At 42.3% G+C, this 27,833-nt stretch overlaps 1 protein-coding gene across 2 annotated transcripts in view; it reads right to left on the bottom strand.

Annotated features, from left to right (window-relative positions):
• The window catches only part of LOC147631226 (serine/threonine-protein kinase BSK1-like), a 57,100-nt gene that overhangs the window by 11,277 nt on the left and 17,990 nt on the right, over positions 1-27,833 (bottom strand). The window contains exons 3-5 of one of the 2 annotated variants that reach the window (XM_086809560.1): positions 26,842-26,977; positions 25,675-25,808; positions 25,415-25,520 (exon numbers count right to left, since the gene is read on the bottom strand). In XM_086809560.1, the coding sequence (XP_086665686.1) occupies positions 25,415-25,520; positions 25,675-25,808; positions 26,842-26,977 (376 nt within the window). Of the gene's footprint in view, positions 1-25,414; positions 25,521-25,674; positions 25,815-26,841; positions 26,978-27,833 lie in introns of both variants that reach the window. The other variant, XM_086809558.1, reaches the window with a different exon arrangement.

Here is a 27,833-nt window from a genome sequence, read left to right on the forward strand (position 1 = left end):
ATGGCTTCAGGTTTGGATTTTTGTACATATGCTCGAAAAGAAAGACCTGCAGATGCTAAGCGCCGCCTATCAGAGCCTGCATCACAAGATGATGAACTTACTATGGAAGCTCAGTACGTCTTTGACACCCTTAAGGATGACTTTCAGCAGTCACGACAAGAATGGGGCAAACCGGTTCCAGAGGTCACGTACAAATTGAAATTGCCGTCCCTCGTGAATCCTCTCAGGAAGTTATCTCAAACTGCAGTTATAATTTTCTTTCCAAGAAGAATCCCAGCGGCCAGTGATGTCGCGCAGTGGATTAAGTCCATCCTTGGAGGATGCTTTGTAGAGGGAGTGTATTTTGCTTCCAAAGGCTTTTATGAGGTGCATTTATCAAATGCTTCGTGCAAGCAGAGGCTTCTTGAATTCTCTCCCCTGTTTTACGGGAAGCAGATGGTACATGCTATGCCCTGGTCCCCAAACAAGGATTATCAAAGTCTTATACGACATCATTGTCCTGTATGGGTTGAGGTTGTTAACTTCCCGGACTATATGCGTGAAGAGTTGCCTGGCCTGGCTGCTTCTTTGGGACAAGTCATTTGTCCTCCACGCCCCATGGGAAACCGTAACAGGTTCTGCATTCTCTGGGACACTGATACACCTACCCCTCCTTCTATTGCAGTGGAAGTTGAGGGAGTGCAATTGGGAAAAAAGTATTTTGAATTGAAGTGGGGTGTGTTTGCAGGAGCTTGTTTTGCCTGCCACAAGTTTGGGCATCTAGCCTCTGAATGCCCAATGGTTCTGCATCAGCCCCCTCCCAATGCCTTGCCACCCCAGACACAGGAAAAGAATGAGAATTTGCAAGCTAAGACAGCAAATAGAAATGGAGCAAAGAATGCCAAACCAATCAATCAGGTGCAGTCACTTGCTAGAAAAGGAAAACATAAAGGAAAAGAGAAGATGAAGGAATCTGCGGGGATTGATCAGGATGGTTTTCAACAACCTAAGAAGGTGGTTGTATTGAAGCAACGCCCCCTTCAATCTCGTCAATGGGATGCTTCTTCTCCCTTACCAGGACAGGGTTCTACTTCAGCTCTTGTCCTTCAAAATTGGGTGGGGGTTTTGAAGAAGGGCATCCCCATATGTGATTCAGAAGAAGGGGCTAATGCTATGTCTTTCATGGGTCATGATGGAATGCAGCCCATGCAGGCAGAGGCTTTGCCTCTCTGATGTCTTGTTTTTATATCTGATACTTTGCTGTATATACCTCTTTCATGCCTCAAACACTTAAGTGCTTTACCTACAATGTACAGAGCCTCTGCAATGTCTCAAAGTGGAGGCTTTTATGGAATTATGTACATAAAATGCAGCCAGATATTGTTTGTTTGCAAGAGCATAATCAACACTCCATGGTTGGTCATCATGTTTATTTTGGCGGTTATGATATATATTATGCTGGTACCACTGCCTACTCAGGTGTATGCATACTGGTTAGACATGAGCTGGAGCCTCAGTTAGCCTTCAATGACAGCAGTGGCAGATGGATGGTCATACAATGTAATGTCAATGGTGATATTCTTGAGTTTGCATCAGTCTATGCTTCCCAGACCTCTGCCATGAGAGCTTCATTATGGGATTCTTTATGCAGATATCCATGGAGATCCAATGCATTCATCTGTGGAGATTTTAATAATTCCCCTCTGCCAAGAGATAACACCACTTCAAGATCTCATATGCTATCATTGGAAAGGCAGAAATGGGACAGCATGCTTCTTTCTGTGCAGGTTGAAGATTTATGGGTGCTTCTCCAAGGGTCAGTGCCTGGATATACTGGGCAAGACTTGACAGATGGTATTTGTTTCATCATAATGCACTTACTACATACTGGGCAAGGCTTGACGGATGGTATTTGTTTTACCCTCAACAATTTGCAGATTTTAGCCCTCATCTCCTTATAGATTTCTCATTGGGCTTGTCAGATCATGCCCCATTGTGGATGAATTTGCAGCTTGGCATGCCTCTGGATGATTTGCCACCCCTCTCCAGTAGATTATTGCATGTTAATCAGACTTATTTCCGACATCACTATTTCCAGCAAATGATCAGACTTGCAATTCATCCCTTTCCTTTGCATGCCCAATAGGACATGAATTATGCTTGGGACAGCTTTGTCTCTCGTATGCAGAATGTCATTAGGGAGTATGGCAACTGGCATATGACTGAATGGAGGAATGAGGTTAAATGGGCAAAAAGGACAGCACAACAATTGACTGAATTTTCTCAATTAAGGCCTCTCTCTGATTCAGAAAAGGATTCCCTTTCACATGCTCAGTTTAAATTGACTGTTAATGATCAGAGTAAATTGCACAAATGGCAGATTAGGGCAAGAATGAAGCCCCTCATGGATAAGGGCTGCTCATCAAAAGCCTTTTTTCAGGGCTTGCATGCTACTCGAAAGAAAAACTCATGCCTAAGGGTTAAGGAAGCTAGATGGCTTTTGGACGCACTCTTTCTCTGATCTCCAAGATGAATGCCAGAATTATTTCCAGAGATTATTCTCCGCTCCTAGTTTCCCATCAAATCAAATGACTGAGGCTAGGACTGAATTTCTCCAATATGTTTCTGGAATAGTGGAAATGGATGAAGCTCTTACCTTGGAGAGACCTTTTACTGACACAGAACTTGATAATGCATTGTTCCACCTCAGCAAATACAAGTCCCCTGGCTGGGATGGCCTTACGGTGGAATTTTATATTTCTTTTTGGGATGATTTGAAAGAAGTCCTCTTGCAAATGATCAATCTGGCAAGAAAATCAGTTGCCGCACTCTTGGAAGCATGGCATAGTCAAACTTGTGCCCAAAAAACATCTGTGTGACCATATGTCAGATTGGAGGCCTATTACTTTGATGCCTGTAGTTTACAAACTCATTACCAAAATGATTGTGCATAGGCTTCACAGGATACTCGATGCGGGACTTCATCATCCTCATCAATATGGGTTTGTGCCGCGAAGACAAATCCATGACAATATATCCAATGCCTTGACTGCAATTGAATATGCTAGGTATTCACATCAAGATGTGCTTATATTGCAGGTGGATATTGCTAAGGCATTTGACACTGTTCAATGGGATTTTATCTCTCAAATCATGACCAAGTTGGGCTTTGGTCCCAAGATGGCAAATGCAGTTTATTGGCTTTATTCTAGCTCTACTTCTCAGTGCATTCTTGGGGGTCATCTGTCTCGGTCATGGACATTGGGTCGATCAGTTAGACAGGGCTGTCCTCTTAGTGCTCTCTTATATGCCATTGCGACCCATCCCCTTTTAATGTATCTTGATCATCTTACAAACACAAGACAGATGACTGGTCTTAAAATCCCTGGAGCTGCATCTTTTTTGGCACAAGCATATGCTGATGATTCCTTCTTTATGCCACAGAATTCTTCCCGGGAAGTTCAAATGCTTATGAGCACTCTTTCATTGTACGGCTTGGCAGCGGGATTGCATGCATGTCAATTTTGACAAATCTAAATTACTTCCCCTGAAACAATGTGACTGGCATTCTATTCTTTGGCCGGGTCAGGTGGTGCATTCCAAAGATGTAGTCAGGCATTTGGGATATCCCATAGGATGGCATATCACCAGGAAGCAGCAACTAAAATGAATCTTCCAAAGACTTCAACATAAACTGGAATACTGGAAGATTTCTACTTGGCCTCTTCGTGTAGTACAGTCCATTGTAATGTCCTATGTCCAGTTCTATTTGCCTTTGCTGCATTGGTCCTCCAGGGATATTTCAGCCTTTATGTCTCAAGCTATGGAGATGTTATGGAGGACAAAAATTGCCGTGAAAGCATTGAGACTGATGAAGATGGAAATGGTGTGCTCTCCTAGGATGCATGGTGGACTTAATGTCCTCAATATAAGATATCATGTACTTGCAAGGAAGGCAACTATGCTGCATACTTTTTTCCACCAACAACAGCCATGGACTTGTATGCTAGCATCCATGTGTGTCAACATGAGGACTTGTGCTTATGGTCACTGGATTACTAATCATTGGGAGGTTGTCATTGGGAGATTTGTAGGGAAGATACCTGGCTGTCCTTTCTCTACTGCTCTGATACTTGACTGGGGAAAGAAAGTATTCATTGGAGTGCCATCTTTGACATTCCACTCGCTTTACAGGAACCTGTTCGGGCATACAATCTCATGAAATTGGGAATTAGATACATAAATGATGTGGTAGATGATCAGGGCTATGTCTTATCTTTTCCTCAGGCCACTGCTTCCTATGCATTGGGAATGCATCATAGGTCTATATGGAAGAAAATTGCTGATTTATTACATCCTTTTCTACCTGTTCCTCCTGTGGCTGACACAGACAGGCTTACGGATTGGCAATTGCAACCCTCTGCTACATGCACTCATCATGTTCCTCTTCCCGCCTTAACCTCCATCAAAGCTTACAGGCTTCTTCAGCCTGCTCCATGGATTCAGCAACATGCTAATTCTCTGTGGCATATAAGGAAGCCCCTCTCATGGTGGCGGAAGAATCTCGGGATGTTATGGAGTGTAAAATGCCATTGAAACAAAGACTTTTTCTTTGGAGATGTATGACAGGCACATTGTCAGTGGGGGTCACACTTGCTAAACGTCGCATTGCACCATCCACATGTTTCAGATTATCTTCGGCTTCGTTTCCCGAGTCACAGATTTGGGAAACATTTCAGGCTCTTTGGCAGATTTATGAGGTCTTTGTCTCAATACTCACTATTTCTCTCTTGGGTGAGATATTGGGCTCTTTGGACAATCTGGAGTGAGCATAATTTGGCATACTTGGGTCGGCAGATTCACAAGTCATATGAATCTTTCCGAGCCTCATTGCGGCAATCCTTATATGATGCCTGCCATGAGGGTGATATGGATGCTTCTTGCATAGAGCTTTTCTTTTTATGTTTCTGATCTTTGGGATACTCTCCATTTCGGAGACCTCCCATCATGTAAATTTATGAGCATATAAATATACTGCACTGGATATTACCCAAAAAAAAAGTGTGTCCAGTATGTGACGCTGTCGTGCCATGGCACGTCTATGGTGTGAAACCGTGCATGTGAGGCCATCAAATACACATCCAGATGCATGAGGTTATGTGCCATGACGAGTCATTATATGATGCCATGTACATATGTTCATATTGTAAATGAGGTTCAATAAGACAAGCTGAGGCTGAGCCAGATCTAGGAGTCTTTGTATATGAGTGTGGAGGGTGATGGTTCTGCTGTTACTCAGAGCCCATGAGTAAGTTAGAAACATCCAGTTATATATGATGGTATGAGTGGCACGCCAAAGGGATAAGTTAATGATGTTAATGGCTTCCCATGTGCATAATGTGTGGTAGCTTTTAAATGGTATCGATTGGGTCAAATCAGTGAATACCTCTTATGGAATGCAAACATGAGGGCATCCCAATGCACAAAGGAATGTATTTATGAAGACATGGGAAAATACTTGAATGAACAATTGGGGAGTCTATAAAACACATGGCCAATATGATGATTTATACACTACGGAGGCATCAAGAATAATAGAGATTCAATGGACATTACAGTGCCGAAGAATTTATTGAATGCCGGGGAATAAAAAATTAAATGAAGTGCCTTGCATTGAGAACTTTACCTTAATGCTAAGGTTAGAAGTAACACACTAAGGGTGGCAGCGTACGTGGAAAAGAAATACATAAGAAATGTATTTCTTTTATTTGGAAATTTCTAGATAGTATGGAAGGGAAATGCGAGCGCAGCTTTTGTAATTGGAAATTTCCGCATGGATAGCTGCAAAAGGTGGTGGGGGGCGCCGAATTCTCCGCGGGAAAAAGAGAAAAAACCAGAGGCAGACGGTGGCGAAGTTCAGTGAGGAAAAAAAATTCTGCAGAGAAGGAGAACCAGCGTCCATTCGACCAGTTTCTTTTATTTCAAGAATATATATACTGCTTGTGCCTTGTAGGTGTTAGAATTAAAGGGTAAATTTAGTACTGCATGATGATATACTTTTGGGAAAAACCATTTTCAAAATCGACACTGAAGCGATGCTGCTCCCCGCGTTTCTCCTTCGCATAATCGGCGTTGAAGCGACTTTTGAGACAAGCAAAAATTAAAAAAAAACAAAGTGTAAATCCACTCATACATTCAGATAAGCTTTTTTTTCTACTACTTTATTGGACTTAGGAAAAGGGTAAGACCCATAAATCCTTAAAGGATTTGGAATTGAGAAAAGCTTGGTGAACAAGCTAATGGTTGTTTTTTAGAACTTGATGTTTTGTGGAAAAAGGTATCCTCTTAGCACATTTAAATCACGGGAAATTGGTCTAGCTTCTGCTTGATTGAATTCTGGAAGTCATGAGCATGTTATGCCATCTTTGCTTGTGAGATGTTAGAATATTAAGGCAGGTTTTCAGGTGAAAAAGAGCATCATGATATAATGGTTTTGATGGCACTGGATGTAAAGGATGAAACTGGTCACATGTATATTGGGAAAATTTGAAGGCCTTGTTATGCCTACATGTGAATGGTTCAAAGGATTTCGAGAAAGAAGTCAGTGAGCAAAGGAATAAACACTTGGTATGCAATTTTGTGTAATCATCAGGATGAATTCAAGGATGTATTGAGGCAAGTTGACATATGTAATTGTCATTGGAAATAGTGATGTTCAATACTCCTTGGGAAATTTTGTGCGTGAGTTTCCTTGTTGGATTTGACATTCACTCTCACAGCTAGAAGTTTCGTACTTTCCTGGCTGTACCGCACACTTCACGACATCTTTGGTGAACCCGACGTGAAACTGCTGGGGTGAGAGTGTGGTGAAATATACAGGGAAGCTATGGCTGAGAATTCTGAGGGTCAGGGGGTTCATTTTGACCCCGGAGTTATGCAGATGTTTCAGATGTTTACCATGTACATGCAACAACAACAAGCTGCTGAAAGAGGACAAATTTCTACGACCAAAGCATTACAATCAATTGTGAAAAAGATGGATCAATTTGATGGGAAGGACATTACAAAGTACCTGCGCAATTATATAAAGGAGATGGAGTTAAACAGGGTGACTCAGGAGGACATGGTTCGAAGTTTCGAGCTGGTATGTGTTCCTGAAATAAGAGAGCGCATAAAAGGATTGCAGACAGCACATGGTGGCAGAAATTGGGAAGAGTTCAAGCTTGCTTTAAAGGATGAATATTTTATGGAGGATTCTGAGCGAGTGACCAAACGAACTTTCTTGGAATGGGTCACAAAATCTAAAATGGGAATTTCTGCCACAGAATTGCTAAGAGAGTTTGAGAAGCGTTATGCCCAGTTGTCAAGGATAGAGCGTGCAACTTTGGACAGAGAAAAGACAGAGCTCTTCTTACAAGCAGCTGGGAAAGATCTCCAGGAGAAATTGGAAATCCTCCTTGAGGATAAGGATACAGAACAGGGATTAAAGAGTGATTGGAATGATGTTGAGGATGCGGTTACTATGTTAGCAAAGCGGCAGCGGAGGAGGGATAAAATGGTGATGGGCTCTGCAACCCCCATAACTGCTGTCACCCCTGAGAATCTATCCAAACCAGCTGCTACAATTCCAAAGATAGATGGGCCGATGGATGAGCTTATCAAGGGTATGCGTGACTTAAAATTGAAGATGTCCAGGATTGAAGAAAAAGGTCTACCATTGGGGCAGGCTTCTATGCAAAGGCCTCAAAGCAAAGAAGGGTTTACATATAGATGCATATGGTGTGATGACCCAGAGCATGCAAAGAAAGATTGTGCTAGCTATAAAGAAGCCCTTAAAAATCAACTTGTGTTTTTCAAAGATGGGAAAATACACCTTACAGAGACTGGTCTTCCATTGAGTACAAACTTTGGAAAGGGAGGGATGAAAAAGCTGGTAGAGGATATGGCTGCTAGTCATGCCATTTCTATGGTTGAGGCAGCAACCTATGGATTAAAGGTTGGTCAATTAAAGCAGGGATTTGAGAATGATGAGGATTATGAGAATGAGGATTTTTGGCCATCAACAATGGAATTAATTGCGTCAAAGAAAGTGTCAAAGCAAGCTTTGCATGAAGCAGGTGATTGTATACGTCTTGAGACTGGCTGGGAGGAGCCTGTGGATTCTTTATCTATTCATGCCTATATTGCCAAATGCCAAAATAATGAAGCACAGGTAGAGGAGAAGCGTAAAAGGGAAAATGAGGAAGGAGGGCCATCAAAAAGAGTTACACGTGGAAGTGAAAAGAAGGATCCTGGGCCATCACATATGCCTCCACAGCATAGCAGACCTCCACAGGATGTTTCAATGGAAGAAGTGCCAGCAAAAATGAAGGAGAAGGGTAAAGGGAAAAGTCCACTCTACAAGCTTCAATCTGATATTGAAGTTGCAACAGATCTCAAAAAGGTACTTGAAGAAAGGATTCTAAACAGCAGGGTGGAATTCACACTAGAGGAAGTCTTGGGAATTGCAAAGAAAGAATTTCATGATGACAGGTACAGAAGAAGGAAGAGAGAAAATGTGGTGGAATGTAATCACTCTGCTGATGGGGCACGACAAGTGCGCTTTGTGGAAGAGGATGATGAAAAAGAAGTTCTTACAAAGAGTCATTACTCCAGGAGCCATTGGGCAAGAGCAACCACTGAAACCCTTGTCAAGATAGGTGATTTGGAAGAGCCATATGTCGCTCTAATTGATCATGGGTCTGAAATAAATCTTATGGCTAAAAATCTCTACAACAAATGTAAGTGGCCAATGGATGTGGATCATGGGTGGATGATTAAAGCAGCTAATAACTCATCTGGAGAGCTTTATGCAGCATGTCCAAATGTAAGGGTAACTATAGGGGATGTGAAGGATGATCAGAATTTCTTTGTTCAGGAGATGTCATCGTATCCCCTCATTCTTGGGCAACCCTACATTACAGCTGTAAGGATGGAAACAAAAGTTTTGGATGATGGTTCAGCATATGCAAGAATAAGGAGTAAAGATGGCAAAAAAGCTGTTCAGTTTTTGACAGTTTGTATTAACCATGAAAGGAATCGTGAGTCTCTTCGAGCACAGTCACTTCCAAAGATAAATAGAGAATTCATGAATTACAGGGAGATGAGGGATTTTGGCCAGGTGCCATTGTAAAGCGGGATTCCAATGGTACAAGGGAAAATGAGTTCTCGCAGGACTCAATCAATGTAAATAGCTTTTCCGCAAATTTTCAGGGATTTTCTAGCTATGGGTCATTGGTTTTTGTAAAAAGCAAGGATTTGAAGCGTGGTATGCGAAAACATATACAAAATGAACAAAAAAGTTTTGAGCAGTGTGGTCTTCTGGAGAAGAATGAGTTTATTTCAGGGGTGCTTGATGAGGTGTCATGTGTAGATACTATGGATGTGCTTTTTGATATGGGAAGAGCATGCTTACAGGGTGGAAATGAAATGATAAAGGTGTCATCTGTGGAGATGTATGATATAATCCAGGAATTTGAGGGGGTGGAATGTAAAAACATGAATTGTGAGATGGATGCTCATGTTGATACAAAGTACAAAACAGTTGCAAAGAAGGTGAAACCAGTTGCCTTGCCCTTGCCACCAGGAAGCAAGGAGAAGATAGATGAAGCTTCTATGCAACCAAATCTTAGAGATCCGAAGAAAATTGGGCATAAATTTACTCAAGAAACTCTAAAAGAGCTGAAGATTGGTGAGAAGGATTTTCTGTTGCCAGTTGAAAGGGAATGCTTTGAGGAGATGCTTGTAAAACATGGGAAAGCCTTTGCTTTTCAGCCGCATGAGATAGGCTGTGTTGATCCAAGTGTAACAGCACCAATGGTGATCTTTACTGTTCCACATGTGCCCTGGAACCTGCGGCCAATTCCAGTACCAAAGGCTCTCTTGCCAAAGTTGATGGAATTACTAAAGGAAAAGATCAGGACGGGAATCTTGGAGCCTTCATGTGCCCCATATTCCAACAGATGGTTTACTGTACCAAAGAAAAATGGGACATTGCGCTTTATTCAAGACATGCAACCTGTAAACAAAGTCACAATCAGGAATGTGGGAGCAGGTCCAATTGTGGATGAGTTTGCAGAAGCATTTGCAGGGAAAGCTATATACTCTATGGGTGATCTGTATTCGGGATATGATCAGTTCCAGCTGGATATACAAAGCAGGGACTTGACCACAATGAGAACTCCTTTGGGATTAGTAAGGATGTGTACCTTACCACAGGGAGCCACTAACTCAGTGGCACATATGATGAATGGAATGAATAAAGTCTTACGAGACTTCATACCACAAAAAACTATGCCATTTTTGGATGATGTGCCAATAAAGGGCTGTGATGAGAAAGACAAAGATGGGGATTTGGATTCAAAGGGGTGCCGCAAGTTTGTGGCAAATCATATAAAGGATTGTGACATGATTCTATCCAGGCTTGAAGAAGTGAATCTTACTTTATCTGGGCTGAAATCAGTGTTTGGAGTTGGTGAAGTGCTAATAGTGGGACATCTCTGTAGTACTAGTGGACGCCGACCTTGTCCAGCCAAAATAGATGCAATACAAAGAATGAAAGAGACATGCATTAATGTTACAGAGCTGAGGAGATTTCTTGGAGCATGTGTCTTTTATGTTATTTGGATCCCACATTATGCACATGTAGCAGATCCTCTTTATCAACTTTTGAGGAAAAATCAAAAAATTTTGTGGAGTGCAGTACATATTAAAGCTATGCGGAAGCTGAAATATTTGCTCCAATCATCACCCATTTTGAGAAAGGCAGATTATGACTGTGGCAGACCTGTGATTGTTACAATTGATACTAGTCCTACTGGGATAGGATGGGCAGTAGGGCAAGATGATGAGAATGATCATAGGTATGTAATTAGATTTGGAGCAAAGGTATTAAGCTTTCGGCAACGGAAGTATCCACAGATCAAGAGAGAGTTATGGGGGATAGTCACTGCTCTAAAATGTGAAAAAGAATATCTTATTGGGGCATCTGTACTTGTGGAAACTGATTGCTTGCCACTTCTTGGGATGATAGCAAGTTGTACTACTCCAGATATTGCTATGCTTAGGTGGATTGCTTATATCAAGTCACTAAATCCTGAGTTTGAGCATATTGCGAGAAAAGATAATCCAGTTGCAGATATGCTATCAAGAGCCAGGTATGAAGATGAGAAAGAGATGATTAGTGACATTGATGATGTGGGTACAAAGTTCTATACTACAGCATATGCAAAAGGGGATCATATTTGCCTATCAAATGCACTTGAGTCTTTTATTGAGGAAATATATGAAGGAGATTGGTTGCTTATTGGTCAATATTTGAGTACTCTGACAAGGCAAGAAAATTGGTCTGACTCAGAATTTAAGAGGATCCGCAGAAAAGCATATGGTTATTTCCTAAAGGATGGGTATCTCTGGAAGCATCCTAAGCAGAGGAATGCTATGCCACAGAGAGTCATATGTGATAAAGAGACTCAAGGAAAGCTTGTGAAAGAATTCCATGAGAGTCTCTGGGCTGGGCATAGAAGTGTGTGGGCCACCTTTACCAAAATAAAGGAAAAATATTGGTGGAGAGGAATGTTTTAGGATATTTCCCAATATGTGGAAACATGCATAGTATGCCAAATGTACTCAAATGTACGGCATCGTGATGGCTTGCAACCAACCTACCCACCTGCCATGCACTACAAATGGGTAGTGGATCTAGTTACAATGCCTTTGGGAATTTGGCAGATGCGGTATATAGCACTTGCAAGAGAAGATTTGACAAATCAGGTAGAAGGGCGTGCTCTTAGAACAAAGAGTACGGAAACAGTATGCAAATTTCTCTTGGAAGATGTGATCTGCCGATATGGTTGTGTTGGGAAAATAACAGCTGATAGGGGTGAGCTAGATGTTGAAGAAGCAAGGGAATTCTTCTCTAGAATTGGTATCAAACTGTCCCTAACATGTGCTTACAATCCTGAGGACAATGGAAAAAGTGAGCGAGGACATCCTCCAATCATTAAAGCTTTGGCTAAGGCATGTAGAGAAAGAATGAGAGAGTGGCCAAAGCTGCTACCATATGCCTTGTGGGCTGACCGTACAACTCATAGCTCAGTGACAGGATACATGCCTGCAGAATTGATGTATGGTCAGAAGCCAGTGATGCCAGTTGAAGAAGTAATTCTAACTTGGAATGTATTGCCCTGGGTGGAAGGATTGAGCAGAGATGACCTCCTTGCATTGCGAATAAGACAGTTGGAGAGGAGGCCTGAAGATGTAGAGCATGCTAAAGCTCGCTTGAAAGATGCAAGGCTGAAAAATAAAGAAAGATTTGATAGTAGACACAGACTCCGGCCAAAACCTATTGAAGAAGGTGATTGGGTTCTAATGTATGATAGTAGCCTTGACAACCAATTCACTGTTCAAAGAAAATTTGCAAAAAGATGGTTTGGCCCTTACATTGTCAAGCATGTGCATGGAAATGCCACGTATACTTTGTGTGAGCTTGATGGAACAGAAATAAAGAATCTTGTGGCAGGCAAAAGGGTCAAGATATTTAAAAGAAGGCATGATAGTGATCCTTTTGATTCACAGGAGACTCAGGATGAGAGGCTTGACAGTGGTAGTATGAATATGGTTGAAGAGGAAGAGGATGATCTTCCTGACAATGCAGAAGATGAAGACGACATCCAGCTATATGTAGATCTTGATGATGATTTGGCACATACCAGAGGATGTGCAGGTTTAGAGGGGGTGGATGTCGTGCCATGGCACGTCTATGGTGTGAAACCGTGCATGTGAGACCATCAAATACACATCCAGATGCATGAGGTTATGTGCCATGACGAGTCATTATATGATGCCATGTACATATGTTCATATTGTAAATGAGGTTCAATAAGACAAGCTGAGGCTGAGCCAGATCTAGGAGTCTTTGTATATGAGTGTGGAGGGTGATGGTTCTGCTGTTACTCAGAGCCCATGAGTAAGTTAGAAACATCCAGTTATATATGATGGTATGAGTGGCACGCCAAAGGGATAAGTTAATGATGTTAATGGCTTCCCATGTGCATAATGTGTGGTAGCTTTTAAATGGTATCGATTGGGTCAAATCAATGAATACCTCTTATGGAATGCAAACATGAGGGCATCCCAATGCACAAAGGAATGTATTTATGAAGACATGGGAAAATACTTGAATGAACAATTGGGGAGTCTATAAAACACATGGCCAATATGATGATTTATACACTACGGAGGCATCAAGAATAATAGAGATTCAATGGACATTACAGTGCCGAAGAATTTATTGAATGCCGGGGAATAAAAAATTAAATGAAGTGCCTTGCATTGAGAACTTTACCTTAATGCTAAGGTTAGAAGTAACACACTAAGGGTGGCAGCGTACGTGGAAAAGAAATACATAAGAAATGTATTTCTTTTATTTGGAAATTTCTAGATAGTATGGAAGGGAAATGCGAGCGCAGCTTTTGTAATTGGAAATTTCCGCATGGATAGCTGCAAAAGGTGGTGGGGGGCGCCGAATTCTCCGCGGGAAAAAGAGAAAAAACCAGAGGCAGACGGTGGCGAAGTTCAGTGAGGAAAAAAAATTCTGCAGAGAAGGAGAACCAGCGTCCATTCGACCAGTTTCTTTTATTTCAAGAATATATATACTGCTTGTGCCTTGTAGGTGTTAGAATTAAAGGGTAAATTTAGTACTGCATGATGATATACTTTTGGGAAAAACCATTTTCAAAATCGACACTGAAGCGATGCTGCTCCCCGCGTTTCTCCTTCGCATAATCGGCGTTGAAGCGACTTTTGAGACAAGCAAAAATTAAAAAAAAACAAAGTGTAAATCCACTCATACATTCAGATAAGCTTTTTTTTCTACTACTTTATTGGACTTAGGAAAAGGGTAAGACCCATAAATCCTTAAAGGATTTGGAATTGAGAAAAGCTTGGTGAACAAGCTAATGGTTGTTTTTTAGAACTTGATGTTTTGTGGAAAAAGGTATCCTCTTAGCACATTTAAATCACGGGAAATTGGTCTAGCTTCTGCTTGATTGAATTCTGGAAGTCATGAGCATGTTATGCCATCTTTGCTTGTGAGATGTTAGAATATTAAGGCAGGTTTTCAGGTGAAAAAGAGCATCATGATATAATGGTTTTGATGGCACTGGATGTAAAGGATGAAACTGGTCACATGTATATTGGGAAAATTTGAAGGCCTTGTTATGCCTACATGTGAATGGTTCAAAGGATTTCGAGAAAGAAGTCAGTGAGCAAAGGAATAAACACTTGGTATGCAATTTTGTGTAATCATCAGGATGAATTCAAGGATGTATTGAGGCAAGTTGACATATGTAATTGTCATTGGAAATAGTGATGTTCAATACTCCTTGGGAAATTTTGTGCGTGAGTTTCCTTGTTGGATTTGACATTCACTCTCACAGCTAGAAGTTTCGTACTTTCCTGGCTGTACCGCACACTTCACGACAACGCGTGCCCAGGTATGTGTCAAAAGATAAGGCTACTCCCTAGCCTACAAAAGCATTGTACTTGTATCTAACACATCAATCTAATCATCATTCAGTCATGCAATACTCTCTCTCTCTCTCTCTCTCTCTCTCTCTACACACCATGGATATCTTCTATCCACCTTAGCTTAGGCGCGCAGTGCACCTCTGTAAACCTTAACCCTAATATCAGCAATTGGAATCATTGCTTTTAGGGTTTTTTTCCAATTTTTGGTCTTCCTCAACTGCGCCCACTTCCAACCCCAACAAGATATCTATGCGCATTTCGATAGCAACCCATCCCTCTGCCAATGCCGCCATGTGTACCCCGTGAGCCTACCTCCACCGCTACTTGCACATCCCCGCCCACCTGCACATCTTCAACCCACCGTCATTAGTTGCCTTGTGTTGCTTCCTCCAACACTCATAGCAACAGCTCTCCCGACAACTGTACTTGTATATATCCATGTCACTAAAAATTAGGGAGGTGAAAATCATCTAACTAATGCTCTTACACTTGCAGTTTTTTGGGGCTTTTCAAAAAATTGAGGTCTCTGCATCAATTAAGACCTAAACAATATCCAAAATTTGGGGGTTTTCCAAATCAGCCTCCTGCATGGATCTCAACAAAAGTACTATTGCCTTTGAGAAATTCTCGGGGGGGGGGGGGGGTGGGTTTTATTTTTCTGCATGGCAAATGAAGATCCAAATTCTTCTCATGCGAGATGGAGTCTGGAATGTGGTCAAGGGCATTGAAGAAAAGCCCAAAGAAGAAGAGGGATCCCCTACAGTGCAAGCTTAGCAGGACAAGAATGACAAAGCGCTCTCGCACATCAGCTTGGAACTAGCTCACAACCTCGTACATCATCTTGACCAATTGGGGAAAAGTGAGAAATCAAAGAAATTTCAACAATTGGGTGTGAAATTAAATGTTGAGGTTGAAAGTATAAAATTGGGATTTATAACTTGCATGAGAAAAGAAGCTGCTTTTACCTTTTTTTATATTTTCTAATTTCCTAAAGCTCCTAGAGCTTGTTCACATGCTTATACACAAAATCCTTCATAACTCTTATTCTAGAGCTCATTTTTCGATGCCGTTTGATCAGTTGGATTCTCCTTGAACTCCTTTTTTTAATCTTGAGCTTGTTATTTCTTCAACACTTTGATCTTTTGGTCTAGAATTTGTAGCAACCCTATTGCTCATGATGATGGTGGACGACCTAATGGACATAGATGGTGAGTAATTTGACAATTGTACATCAATTTTTGTATGTTTCCTTGAAATAGAGTATGAATAAAAACATTAAAAGAATGCAGCATGAGGGGCTGGAGGAGAGGCTTAGAGAAGTGTCTACCGTGTTTCCTGTGAGTCCAAGAATAAGGCATGAGGGCCTGGAGGAGAGACCTAATGAGAGGTCCCTACCGAGTTGCCTATAAGTCCAAGAAGGAGGCATGATGGCCAAAGTAGAGGCCCAACTAGGTCCCTATCGAGTCACCTGTAAGTCCAAGAATGAGGCGTGAGGGGCTAGAGGAGAGGCCCATAAGGTCCCTACCGACTTGCTTACAGTAAGTCCAAGAAAAGAAAAAAAGAATGTAAACCAAAATAAAAATGTTAAAAGCATAAGAAAATTATAGAGGAAAATGATGTAATGATTTCTAGAACATAGTTACGTGTTGGGTGTTGTAATTTCAAGACCCAAGGAAGGACTCACTTTGTGGACACCTAGAGCACAAGTAAACTTCCTGGACTCTCAAAGACAGAATTCCAGAGATGAAGCTGACTTCCCAAACACATGGAGCAACAATGGGTGGCTACATTGAGTCACATACATCGACTTATGATGGGGTCGACATAGCCCACATTTTTAGCATCCCATGCTCTCATGAAGCATTGATATCATTATCACTAAATGATTCTTGCCTACCTCATGGAGTGCTTTTTATAGTATTTGGAGGCCTATGTTAATGGCTTAGGTTGGCAAGCTTCACCGACATAGATGGTAGCACACTTGCGTGCCCATGGACGAGATTCTTCATCGGTAATGTCAGTTATGTTAAAGCTTCCAGCGGAGACTAGGTTTTGCACTCACTTTTACACTTTTGAGTCTCTTCTTCGAAATAAAAATGCAGTTTGCGAAACATTTACATGCATGACATTTCATGACTGGGAGAGCACTCAACCTGAAAAAGTGAAAGAGAAAATCAAAGTCTTGAAGGCAACGCTTACGAGAAGAAGTTGGTGGAACGATGTGATGGATGCATACCATGTAATGATGCCTGTTATGTATGCCATACGAAATCTTGATCAAAGAGCGCCTAATCTCGGGAAAGCATGGATGCAATGGTGGACTGTCCGGCAGAGTTTGGAGTGTCCTGAGAAATTAGAGCATTCAGTGGTGGAAAAGCAATGGCGTGTACCATTCTCCAGTATAGACAAAGAAAAGTCCTATTGAAGTACTTCCATGCTAGATGGATTGGAGCGCATTCGCCACTACACAGTGCTGCTTACATGCTAGATCCTAAATACTGGAATATAGATTTGATGTCCAACGTTGAGGTGGTTCAAGATTTTTATAAAGTGGTAAACACTTTTTATAATAATGTTGATGATCGTGTAAAGTGCATAAAGGAGATGACCTCATTTCGATTGAAAGAGGGTTTATTTTCCAACTCCCTTGTTCAACAAATGGCTAAAGAGCACCCTGCATGGAAGTGGTGGATGATGAATGGTGGTAAGCACTATGCTTTATTGCGCAACCTTGCGATACCATGAAAAGGTGCAAGGAAGAAGAGAGCTTGAGCTCTTGCAAAAGCGCACACACACTCACACAAACCCTAGAAGAGAATACACAAGGTGAGAGGCTGAAAATTCTTCTTCTTCTTCACACAACAAAAGAGGTTTACCAAAAAGATAAAGTGACTAACACACATAATAGAGTATATAAAAGTGGTCCATAATGTGAACACGCTAAGAGGAGTGGGTAGATGTGGACTAGTTGGTGTAGTCCAGCCGTAGAATCTATGGGCGAAGATATGTCGGTGCCAGCTACCAAACCCATCAGTGATATAAATGTCGAATGGTCATCCAGGCACCTCGTGAGTGTCAGCTCATATTGAGCTTGATATCTCAAAAGTTGGATATCCATTGTCATCAATGCTAGTAGTCTCATAAAAAATCCGAGGGTACCGATGTTTGCACCTCCCGTTAACCATGCAAGGAGAGCGTATATTTAGTTCCCCACATGGTCCATGGACATACAATGACTAATTATGTTGTGCAACTCAGGAAACATCACCTTATCTCAAGAAGTTTAGCACATACCAAAATATCATAGTGGACAATCTCAACCTGTTTACTTCCACTTTCTAATATCAATAATATATGTGCATGTAGCAAGCCTTTTTCTTAAATTCAATAATAGAAACAAATCCCAACACCTTTCCAAATATTGCTTTTTTCACCAATAAGTGCATCATGTCCTTATGCTTCTCATAAAAGACCCGTACTGTCAAGTTAGGTAGTCGATCTTGGGCAACCTGACCCGACAATGCCGGGGAAGCATTTTGTCCGTCTTGTGATTAAGGTCGTGGAGACCTAACTGATAAAGTTGCAACTGCTGACGGAGAGTCATTGGAGGACGTCTCCGCATAGCAAGGTCAGCCGAGATCTTGACCAGCCTCATTCGATTTAAATGGTGAGCTTCCGGTACGGTGGATGAGGGACCAAGGAAGCGGCCTATGAGTGAAGCGCTAGGTGACCTGCGAAGGATCCTAGAGGGTGCTGACCATACGGTGCTCGGGCTCTGGGTCGTCGAAGATACCCACACGTGCGTCGTGGAAGATATTGAATCAAGGAGTAAGAGTTGTTTTCTGAAACCAGGCATGGATCTGGTTGATTAACCTTGCTGGTCCTCAACGGATGAGTCCATGGCTCTTTTATATAGATCTGTTGGTTGATCTTGCTGATCTTCAACGGAGACTCCATCTTGATTTTTATTAGTGATTATATTGCCGGATACTATGAGCTAGGAACTATTGAAAAGGCCCCTGAGTGAATAGGTGGTGAGCGTTCTGGTTGCCAATGATGTCAGATGAAGGAATTATTGGAAATAAGGATTCAACCAAAGATTTTGAAGATTGTGATCAGTGACTCAATGGTTTCATTAAAGGATTGTTTTAAAGATAGCTGATGCTGAGAAAAAAAGGCAATTTCATATTGGGTGTGTAAGTGGTGTGACTAGTTTTATGTTTGCATGAACATCCGGCTAGGGGGCCTGGGAACTCTTTTCCCTGGTACCTGGGACAAAACCTAACCAAATTCCTACGAACATAGGTAATGCTTCCAAATACCTTCAAGTAAGATAGGTTAGGTTTATAACCTATGTGCACTTCTTCTAGACTCTTGTATTGTCCATTTGCCATCCTTTTGAGCAAATATACTGTTGTAAGTACAACTTCACCCCAAAGAGTGTCTGGCGTTGATTTTTTCATTTAGCATAGCTTTTGCCATGACCTCAATATGTCTATTCTTCAAATCTGCAACTCCATGTTGACGTTGACCATATCTCCTTGCCAATTTTTTTTGTTATGCATGTTCAAAAACTTGTCGAACTTTCATTTGGAATACTCTCGACCATTGTCAAGTCTCAAACACCTTGTGTACCTTTGAGTTTCTTCTCCACATATGCTTTTTGTTCTTGGAGTTTCTCCAAGACTTCTTCCTTATTTTTCAACAAGTAAATCCATTCTTCTTGCTGTAGTCATCAACAAGTGTCATAAAGTATTTGTATCCACTCTTAATAGATGTCCTCTTTGGTCCACATACTTTTTGAACTGGCAAGCCGAACATGTGTGTGATGATCTATCATCACTAAGCTCTGGCAATCCTTTTACAATTCCCTTCCTTTCCATGTCTTTCAACTTGTGAAAGTCGCAAATCCTTCTATGCCACAAATCAATGTCTCACACTTCTTTGGAACCTCTAGTTCCTTCCGCATGTGTCATAAGAAAGGTATGTTTCTTCACAACATCATCCTTCATGTCATTGCGATTCCCTTGTTGGAATCTTTCATCTTCAACATGTCTTTTGTTTCCATAGCACTCTATTGTCCAATGTACTTGTTTTCCACAATGGTTGCATGTATTTCTATCATGCATGTCACGTCTTTTTCCATGTCCACGTTTTCTTCTAGTGGATGCTCCTGTGCTCCCGCTGTGTCCATAATCTTCTTGCTCTTGCTTTGTTTGAGCTTTCCTTCTTCCATGTGAATAAAAAAATACTCTCGCTGCCAATGAGGCGATAGCTCAAGTGGTGAAGGTGTTTGCCTAAGACCAAGAGGTCCTAGGTTCAAAACCCCCCTTGGTGCTTCCTCGGTGGCATCGCCTACAGGTGGATAATTAAGCACATGCAGGCAGTGAAAAATCAGTAACTACGAGAGGATCTTAGGCCTAAGTTCAGTGCGGGGGGGGGGGGGGGGGGGGGTAACTCTCGCTTTTCAAGCTCCCTCTTTGAGATTGTTGTTCCAATATCATCTTAAATACAAGCTCCTCAAAGCTTGCCAAACCATCTCGTGTCATGATCAATGTTTGAAACATCTTGAAGTCTTATCCTAGACCTCGTAGGCAAATGTATGTCATCTCACTATCACCAACTTGATGACCAATAGTTGCCAAAATTGATCACATATGAGTCTGATCTTGGCCACATATTCAGATACTAACAAATCCTTCTTTTTGATATTATTCAACTCGCCCTTGAGTTGTGTTTTTCTAGGTTTGGACACATCTTCAAATGCACTTGATAATTGTCGGCACATCTCTTGGGCAGTCTCACAGTGCTTGATGTGTGGTACCATAGTCTGGCTCACTGTCTTTGAAATGATGCTCATGACTCTCGTCTTTTTGCCTCCAGGTCCGACCAAGGCATGAGGCAATCTACTTTAGCCGATGCTATCGGGGGTTCCACGGGTCCTCTATCGAGAGCGTCAACGCCAAGCGGAGATATAGATTGCACACACCGTTATTGAGTGCAATCTCTCCTTTAATGTGCTCAAGGTGAAGCAATGGAAGACAATGGTGAAAGCCATTGTAAATGTGGGCCCAACATAGGATGGATGGACCGGCGTCTCATACCATGACATGCGCACAAAACAACTTAACAAAGAGAGGGAGAGAATTGATAATTCTCTAGCACCCATACGAGCAGGATGAGCCAAGTATGGGTGTAGCATCCTCTCATATGGATGGAGTGATAGAAAGAAGAGGGGAATCATCAACATACTTGTGTCTTCCCCTCTAGGCACATACTTTGTACAAGCGATGGATTCCGAGAAGAAGGGGAGAAAGACAACGGGCCACTTTATATATCGCCATACCAAGCAAACCATCATTGAGGTGAGAATCGTGAGGTGTGCCTTGCTTTTTTTCTCTTGAAAGTATGATTACGTTACTAGCTTACTTATTTAAATGTTTTGGCATGTATGATGTAGGTTGGCCCAGAAAATGTAATTGACAATGCGTCGAATTGCCGACAAATGGATCGCTTGTTGGAGAGGGATTATCCCTCCATAGTGTGGACGCCATGTGTGTCTCATTGTGTAGACTTTCTCATGGAGGACATGGGCAAGTTGGAGTGAATGAAGACCATCATGCGGCAAGCCACCTCCATCGTCACTTTTTTCACCTCAAAGGTGAAGGTGCTTGTTGGAGACGCCATGTGCGTCTCATTGTGAAGACTTTCTCATGGAGGACATGGGCAAGTTGGAGTGGACGAAGACCATCATGCAGCAAGCCACCTCCATCGCCACCTTTTTCACCTCAAAGGTGAAGGTGTGCCATGTTCCGTGCACATAGCACCCTTGAGCTAAAGAAGCCTTCCACCACACTCTTTGCATACATGCGGCTTCTCTTGGAGAGGCTATATGATGTGAAGACACCCCTTCACCAAACAATGGTCGGCCCGGAGTGGATGGAATGGGATGAGAGAGTGACGAGTGAGACAAAAGACATGCAAAAATTGTGCTTGCATGAGGATTTTTGGGCCGAGGTGCGGATCATTGTCGTTGCCATAATCCCCTTCTATAGGGCTTTGCCCATGACATGGAGGGAGCTACTTTGGGCCTCTTGGTCCACTTCATGCGAGAGCCCACCACCGAGTTGCGCGCTTGTTCTTCCCTCGATGAGGACAAGCGTGAAGATCTTTTGCACATTGTGGATAGGAGATGGAGGTAGATGCGGCGAGTTGCGACCTATCCATGGTCTTGCCGCCTTGCTATATCCAGCCTACAAATCACCCGCCCTCTTCACCGACATTGAGTTCCTAGAGGACCGCGATGCCTTCTTGCCTAAGGCATTGCCACAGGAGTTCCATGGGAAGTTCCTGGAGGAGCTCATTAGCTACACTTGCATCACCGCATACTTGGAAAACAGAGTATCTTGTGAACCCCTTTTTTGGTGGGAGACATTTGGCTACACGCTCAGCCGCCTCCAAAAGGTGGCTTTGAGACTCTTGGCTCAAGATTGCACTTCGGGTACATGTCAGAGAAATTGGAGCACCTACTCTCTCATACACACAAAGCTCCACAATCGCTGGAGCACATGGCAGTTAGAGCGGCTAGTGTATTGCCGCACTCACTAGCGCATGCTACGTGCCATGCACAAGATGGACTCGGCTAGACAAGTATAACTTATAAGTTACAACTATTGACCACTTAAAAGTTAAAACTTAGTGTCAATGCGCATTATTGCTTGTAGGTCAATGTGGACGAGTTCAAACTCACAAGCGACTCTCTCAAGAGTATCCACAAGGAGGTAGATAAGGAGGAAGAGAGACTCTATGCCGAGCTCTATGCAGAGCTTGAGGAGATTGATCGACGAGTTTCTCGTACTCGTTGTGGGCGTGCAACAACTCGACCTAGTCGCAGAGGAGTGCGTGTAGGCACTCACGGCGGATACATCTTTCGTCCCGACTCAAGTGGCATAGTGCAAACCTACACATGACGAGGTTCTAGTGGTTCTTCTTCCGCTCCTGCAAATGAGGACGCTCCGATTGCCTTGTCACAGGAGCTTAGAGAGCCCAAGTTTGATGACGAGGGCAACATCCTTAACGAGGGTGACTTTTGCGAGCACTCCAATGGGCACTCTTTTGATGGAGATGATCCTAGCGAGAGCTCTGATTTTGATAGTGATCACTTCTCTATCTAGATTCTAGCCCTAACCCTCTAGCCTCTCTTTTTTGTGCACCACTTTTTGTACTTACTACTACGGCTACATGTGCCTAGAGCGCCTCGCATTGTATGACTTAGGCGTTAGCCTAACATCTATGTATGTTTTCAACTTGGTTTTAATGGAGTTTTGGTTTGTGTCATGTGACAACTTGTCTTCTCTTTGAAATTGAAAATACTAAAGTTTGTAAGTATTTTTTTAAAAGACCATACGATAAGGGAAAAAAAATATTATATCATATCGTTATTTGTCATACAGTATCGTATCGTACGAACCGTACGGTATCGTACTTGACAACTATGGCTAAAGCCTACAAGCTACGATACAAGTTACAACAAGAAGGCAAATAGTTGGAAGTTCAATACAACTAGTTGCTCTCTTCTGAGCTCTTTAGTGCGCAAGGTCTCAGATGAGGGTCCCTCCCACTCACATCCAATGCCGCTCAATACAACTAGTTGCTCTCTTCTGAGCTCTTTAGTGCGCAAGGTCTCAGAGGAGGGTCCCTCCCACTCACATCCAATGCGGCTAATTGCCCTCATAGCCTTTTTCCATCATGGCGTGCACAAAATGTGAAAAGACAAAGCGCATTGGATGAAAAGCCTAGTGAGTTCCCTAGTTGCATCTTTAATTGCCTGCTTTTGCATGCTTGCTTGAATGCTTGCTCTCTTTAGAGAGGCTCTAGGTGCTGCGGGCAAAGGGGTTCGTATTGCCGTGGGAGTGGAACTACCAACATCCCCGAATCTTGCTTGGCTTTGTGCATCTTCCAATGAACCCCACCGTGTTCTCTTTGATGCATCACCTATATCCTCACTAGCCCCAATATCCTCAAGCACAGGCCCACAACCGCGTCTTGCCAATTGCAGTCGTTTCCATTCTTGTAGCTCAGCTTTGATGTTTGCAGGCACAAGTTTGCATGCACCAATGCCTTCCCGGTTAAACCAATGAAATGGGTCTTAACACAGATTATGGACCCTCCTGAGCAAACCCCGCAAAAATTGCATTTCCACTTTTGTGTGCCTGAACCACCATATTTAGATACAGGAGTGACATGGGCCCACATGGCATCCTTAGTGCGAGGCATCATCTTGACAAAAGCAAGGCTAGATTGGCACCATGGCATGAAAACCCCCAAATTTCAAAATCTGTGTTTTTTTTGCAAAATCGAAGAAAAAAAGCACAAATCAACACAACCAACCTGAGAGATGGAGGGGGCACGGAACTTCGGAAGTGCAGGAGGAGCTGGTAGGGACTGATTTGTGCAAGGCAAGAGCTCCTTCAATCTGTTTCACAATCGCCTAAGACGTTTTTTTCGAAAGACGAGCTCTTTGGATAAAAAACGCTGAAATTCGTAGGTTTTCCCAGGCTACATGAAAGAAAGGCATTTCATTTTTATGAAACGTTTCGTTTCATTCAGTTGGAATGAAACGTGTTTCATTGCAACTATGCAGCAAATGTCTTAGCCTAGGTCTAACCTAGGTAGGAAATGGCTTCATTTGCATACTCTCAAGAATGTGAAGAGATAGATGCCTACCATCGGCAAAGTGTTGAAGAGATTGAAGTCAAGTTCAAACCGCAACAAGAATTTTTGTCCAATTGGAAGCCGAATCTATGCTGACAGGAGGAAAAAGCACGGCAAGCATGGCACCACTAGAAGAAAAATTGCAAGGGAAGTTGCACCTGAATTTGTAGCGGAGTTCGTGGCAACATAGGCAAAGGTGACAATGGACTCGCCTAGGGTTGAGAAGCACCCAAGCTTGAGAGTGTTGGCCCAAGTAAGCAAGAGCTACCAAAATATAGCATGTTTTGCAATATACAATAGATTAGGTATATCTCTCCTCCTCTATTGTGTCTTATTCAATTTTGATTAGCATTAATCTCTCATGTGCTTAACGTTAATCTATATTTAAGTCTTTCCGTTGTGTCACTCATGTGACAAAACAGCAGCCCCCACATCATGCTCGATGGGTAGGAGTGGTGCACCACCACAGATACAAAGAAGAGCTACCACCTCCACGAAGTTGCTCGTCTCGATAGGGAGGCACCCAAAAAAAAAAACGTAATCCACCCACCAGGTGTCCCATTATCTGACGTGGGCCACCGAGGAACTCTTGAGAGAGCTAAAACTGAAGAGGCGATGATCATCTCCATGGAATCAAAGAATCATTGAATGGGTCTCGCCAGGTTGGGAGCCGTTGGTGGTCAAATGGCTTGAAAGGTTGAGTCAACAGTTCAAATATCACGAGCATTTTTTGCAAGGAGTTGGGGGGGGGGGGGGGGGGGCGCTTTTCCTCACCAAAGAGCCGAGGGGTCTCATGACCCTCTTAACCCCCCACCCCGAGAGAGTGGGTGTGGCCACCTGTCGCACTAAAGTTTTTGCCTCTTGTTGGTCAACTGGAGCATCCTATGATAAAATGCAAGTAATGATTTGAAATAAGAAAATCGGTGAGGCTAAAGTTACAACAGGCAAGCAAATGTTACTAGACCCCATATAATTTAAGAATTAAGGAGTGAGAAATGGTGACAAGGAATGTTATGTCCCAATTTGAAAAAGCAACCAGTTTGATAGGTCATCACAGCACCCTTTCAGTTGAAATATGGGATCTACCACTTCATGAGAAGCACCTGATAAAGTATGCATAATTCATGTATGAATAGACAGGAAAATTTGTTACCAGTCCTCAAATATTCAGGAGGTGTGTATGCTAAGTTTGTACTATAGCTTTTTCCATCTCTGCTATTCTTCATAAGGCCAAAGCATGAGAGCCGCGGATTACCCTCCTGCAACATTTCAGCCAACACAGGTCAAGGATGCTGTTGCATAGGGCAGTCATTGAGAATCATATGAACTAACTAAAGCTATAAGAAAATGTGTGCTATGCATTAAAAAGAAAGAGATAGACAGGCTGTGAAACACATGAGACAAAGGCATCACCTGATCAAAAAGAACACGGTATGCATTTAGATCATGATACAATGGACGGCCATTGTTGCTACAGTGTTCCAGCGCTTGGGCAATGAAATAGGCCACCCTTGCCCGCATTGCCCATTCCATTGGGTGCTGGTCCCCTACAACTTTTCAAGTTCATGATGAGAAACGTGTCCAACTCAGTTTAAAATCGTCAGATAAAAAAACATATTAGTGGGAATGTGTCCAAACTGTTGAGCTCAAAAGTACCAAAATTTTTTAAGATAAATGTTGTGCTAAAAATCCCTCTATGCATCACAAATCTCAATTTGAAGTCTTTCCCCTGTCACACCAACAAAGGTGCACATCTGACCTTCATTTGAGCCATGCTCAACAAGGCATTCAGATTCTTTAGCCGGAACTCAGGCATCTGCCCTACCAGCAGCAATTTCGACAACATAATGCCTCAGCTTGCCTCGACAGCACTGAGCTTAGACATTGCCCAAGCTTTATCTGTCCATCATACTCTTATTGATGCTTTTGAACAGCATATACAGCCAAAACGTATCACTAAAAGAAAGGGCCAATCTTGTGACTACTAGCGTTGAACGTCTTGAATCGAACTTTTCATCAGCTGTCCACAGGCCTGTAAAAATTAAATAACCCCATGGACTCCAGACCCTAGTTAGCAGCGGTGGCGCTGTCAGAACCAAGTCAATTGAGAACTATACACAATCCCCAAATGCATGAGATCTTTTGGCAAGATTTTGCTTTATATCCAACATAGTAGAGCACAAAGAATATCCATAAGCAAAATCCTGCCACTATTATCCCACAAGTCTACCTGGTTTCTCCTTGCACAAAGCTTGTCTCACTACCCAACCAGAATATATACTTGATGAAGGCAGCTTTTCAAGGTATTGCTCTACAACCTCCCATCGTTAAATCCCCCAATTGTATGTGGACACTTTTTAAGGCAGTAGAAATGCAACCCAATGCCCAAGGAGCCTGCATACCCCTCCCATGATAAGTTTGTGCATGTGCCTCTGTAAATCAGCTTTTTGATGACTAATAGCATAGTGAATTTAATTAAATTTTATTTAATTGTACTCCCCCCCGGCCCCCCAACCCCACAAAAAAAAAGACTCTGTTTTGATAAAAAATTATCAAATTTAAATTCCTTTTGTTACATACAGTGGAAAAGATGCCTGGCAAGGGTTTCATTGGGCATATATTCAGCAACTAAATACCGCTCATCGCCCTCAAAGCAGCAACCAATAAGATTGACGACTTTATTGAAGCGAACTTGACCCACACCCCAAGCTTCTTCCTGCAAGTAAACATTTTACAGGATTAGAGAATGTTGATTCAAACAAAATGAGACAAGTTTCAATGTATCCCTTTGGTCTTTTGAACCTTCACCGTGTTCATGACTTGACGATTAAGTTATTTGTACTAAGCAACGAACCTCAAAAAAAATTAAGGAAAAACCAAACCTGCCTAAGGTCTCAGGCTCAATCAGCCATATACACAAACAAAGTCAGGATGTCATTCGAACTATTACATGTCCACAGAACATCTGAACATGCATGAGATAAAATGGATTCTTATGCTTTAGAACAAGTTTCCACAATATTTGATCTTTCTTCTTTTTCCATTATAGAGCAATCTGTTAAGACTCAAAGTTCAACAAATCTACTATCTTTGGTTCTTCAATGGCTACCTGTAAGGTTGTGTGACATACTGTCTAAATCTCATGGCTGATGCTGCAGAGTATATTTGGAATGATGACTGTCATTGGTTGCTGGAAGTGTGTTTTCACATCTTAGCAGGTTACATGCAGTGTGACAAGGACTTTGATGCATCATATTTAAGAAAAGTCTAGAAAATATTCATTAATGGCTTTAGAATATATGGACTGGCAACTGGTGTTTCACATCTAGAAAAAATGACTGTTGCAATATGATAAGCTTTTTGAAAGCAGCTTTTGTAACAGAAGCATGCCCCGAGATCTTAATTATTCGCTCGATTAAACTACACAATGCAAAACAGCATGGATGCAAAGAATGACATCACGCACAAAATCCACCAGTTGGACTGCTAACCAAGCATTACCAAATGCGAGGAGCTCCCCCTACGTGCGATACAGCAGCCGCTGCCGCACCCCCTCTCCTCTCCCTGCCTTC

The sequence above is a fragment of the Cibotium barometz genome, chromosome 15 (genome assembly GCF_041138505.1).
Source record: "Cibotium barometz isolate CiBa-2024 chromosome 15, ASM4113850v1, whole genome shotgun sequence".
Classification (NCBI taxonomy): domain Eukaryota; kingdom Viridiplantae; phylum Streptophyta; class Polypodiopsida; order Cyatheales; family Cibotiaceae; genus Cibotium; species Cibotium barometz.